The sequence below is a fragment of the Amphimedon queenslandica genome, unplaced genomic scaffold, assembly GCF_000090795.2.
Source record: "Amphimedon queenslandica unplaced genomic scaffold, v1.1 AMPQUscaffold_11975, whole genome shotgun sequence".
Lineage (NCBI taxonomy): Eukaryota > Metazoa > Porifera > Demospongiae > Haplosclerida > Niphatidae > Amphimedon > Amphimedon queenslandica.
The window spans coordinates 9712-12393 of NW_003547786.1; the positions used below are offsets into that span (position 1 = coordinate 9712).

Here is a 2682-nt window from a genome sequence, read left to right on the forward strand (position 1 = left end):
GGAATTAAATTTGAATGATACTCACTCATAGTGTGTGCATCCCTTTATTTTGAAATTTAAATGACCATTTATTATTAATAGTATAATCAAACTAGCTGCTTCAATTTTGAAATTAAAATATTATTTTGAATTATAAAAGAATAACTCAGTCTCAACAGCGTAATACAAACAATGAAAACATTCTCCTAAGACTAAACTAGTCTCTCTCTATCAGGTGGTGGGTAACTCTATTTCTCCTCGAGCTGCTTTAATCTCTTCTGGATCAACTAGTTCAGGATCTTTCACGCAATACCTGGTGCCTTGGAATGGCAGTAGATGAATCTAGTGTTAACAAATAAAGAGAGAATGTACTTATATAGCTGACCCTGGAATAATTAATAACTATAATTTTTAATAAAATAACAGCATTGTAGACATTGTAGATATTGTCCAGCCATATTCTGTGTTGTTCTGCCATTTTGTCTGAACAACACAATTCAAAAAATGATATTTACTAATAAAAGTAATTTGAGACATGTCTGACAAAAAATATTCATAAAAATGGCAGATCAAATTAAGCTGAACATTGTTTGAATTTAACTTCACGAGGTAGTGTGTATAAGGTGCGGGTGTGGTAGTGGGTGTGGTCTTACTTCTAAATGAGTATTGACTTCATCACTTCTTGACAGATAAGGGAAATTCCCTCCAGTTTTAAGATGAGCTCTTTTAGCGTCAGGGTAACACTTATACATCTCTTCTTTACATCTCGTCGATAATGCTGACTCATCAAATACCTAACAAAAAACAAGCACTCAATAATAATAATAATTATTATATATTTCTCCATCCCAGTGATGGGTGGAGTCATGTTCTTACGTCCATTATTGTGATGTAGACATCTTTTAGTCTCTGAGGCTCCACGTAATTAGCGGCACAATTCATCGTTAGTCTTGAGGCTAGTTGATCCTTTGAGAGAATATCCAACTAGGGAAAACAAAAACACATTTATTATTATTATTATTATTATTATTATTATTATTATTATTATTATTATTAGCATTGGAGGGAAGAATTGTTATTGTTATCATTATTAATATCATCATTATTGTTATTACTCTTCATGGTTAATCTACTTACTCTTTCAACCATAAAGTCTATTGAATTGGCCACGTCCATTTCTAATTTCTCACTCGGTAGGTTGACCAGTATCTGTCTCTTTAGCATAAAGGCTGGCATCAACCAAAAACTAACAAATAAATTTTAGCATAAATGGTAAGTACTTGCATTATTATTATTATTACTATTATTATTGTTGTTACTCTCGATTATTATTAATATACTTGTTAAGAATTGGTCACATGTCAAATAACAATTTGTAAGCTTTGATAAAGAAATAGATAACACATTCAACACTATTAGACCTGTGAACTGTCACTCTCTCACTCCCTCCCTCCTATTTCTTACGCTTTCGCACTCCCGGTTTGTTTAAAGGCCGTGGTATCAATGAACCCGTTACATATAAATATGGACGCTACCCTGGGACTCTTCTCTGTCTTTTCCGCCATCTTCTGAGCAACAAAAGCTCCCAAAGAAGCACCCAGAATGTGTATCTAATTAAAGGGATGTTCAATATTACCGTACGAGTTGATACAAGGTACTTTAGTTAGCTCAAGGTGATCTATTAGTTTTAAAAAACCCTCACAGAACTCATCGACACTCCAGTAGACAGGATACTCAACCTATCAACAATAATAATAACAATTAATAAATTGTCATTCAAACATAATGAAAATTCATAAGCTCTTAAAATAACAATTATTATTAATTTATTATTATTATTATTAATTAACTCACAGATATTACACGGTATCCTTTAGCCGAAAGGTGCATGAGTTGTTTAAAGAAGACGTCGGCCGACCCACAGACCGGAGGTAGACAAACCAACGGACTCTTAATGTGCCGTGGACCAGCATCATATAATACCCAGGTCATACTGGATCTATCGACCACCACCTATTAATAATCATTAATTAATAATAAAAACATTTATTTATTAATTAATTTGTTTTTTTTATTGTTGTTGCTTTTTGTTTACTTTTCTCTGAGGTATGGTGCTCCTGAATTGAGCATAGTCCTCGCTAGCAGTAATGGGGTCTGGATCAGCGGGAAGAGCCATCATTCTCTCTCTGTCTCTCCCTCCAAATTATCACAATAACACCCTCAGAATGGGGAGCCACGCCTACTTAGCTCTAAAAGGGCGTGGTCATATTTAGACACGCCTACAAACAAATATGGCGGTCAGAAGGTTGTTGAGTTTATGGTCTGTCAATGGCTCCAGGTTGACAGGACTAAGAGTAGCCTATGTCTCAACTGATCCTAAACCAGCGACCAGTCTTGTGAAGAAGGAGAGAGAGGATATAGAAAGAATGCCCGCGGATAAAATAGTAATAAAACAATGTTTTTATAATGACAGGTGCCCAGTTTAGTGAATTATTACTGATACTGTCTTTCCTCAGCCCACCCTCCAGTCAGTGTCTGGTCTGCCTGATGATGAAGTCGGTCGGTTGGTTAGGATATACCGACGATCAAAGAACGCCATGCAGTCTGGAACCAACAACACTCACCAATGGACGATGGAGTTTGACAACCAGGAGAGATGGGAGAACCCGCTCATGGGATGGACTTCAACGTACGTAATACTTT

The 2682-nt window shown here is 35.7% G+C and overlaps 2 protein-coding genes across 2 annotated transcripts in view; one reads left to right on the forward strand and one right to left on the reverse strand.

Annotated features, from left to right (window-relative positions):
* Positions 1 to 112: 112 nt before the first annotated feature.
* On the reverse strand, positions 113 to 2229 carry LOC100640091 (maspardin-like). Its single transcript, XM_003390733.3, has 8 exons — positions 2075 to 2229; positions 1834 to 1992; positions 1638 to 1718; positions 1444 to 1589; positions 1117 to 1225; positions 856 to 963; positions 633 to 773; positions 113 to 321 (listed from the first exon to the last, which is right to left on the reverse strand). The coding sequence occupies exons 1-8, from the start codon at positions 2156 to 2158 to the stop codon at positions 211 to 213; spliced, it is 939 nt and encodes a 312-aa protein (XP_003390781.2). The 5' UTR covers positions 2159 to 2229; the 3' UTR covers positions 113 to 210.
* A 27-nt stretch (positions 2230 to 2256) lies between these two features.
* LOC100639709 (NADH dehydrogenase [ubiquinone] iron-sulfur protein 4, mitochondrial-like) overlaps positions 2257 to 2682 on the forward strand; it is a 1363-nt gene continuing 937 nt past the window's right edge. Inside the window, exons 1-2 of the mRNA XM_003390730.3 lie at positions 2257 to 2423; positions 2496 to 2668. Coding sequence (XP_003390778.1) covers positions 2271 to 2423; positions 2496 to 2668 — 326 coding nt within the window. The 5' untranslated portion in view covers positions 2257 to 2270. The remainder of the gene's footprint in view (positions 2424 to 2495; positions 2669 to 2682) is intronic.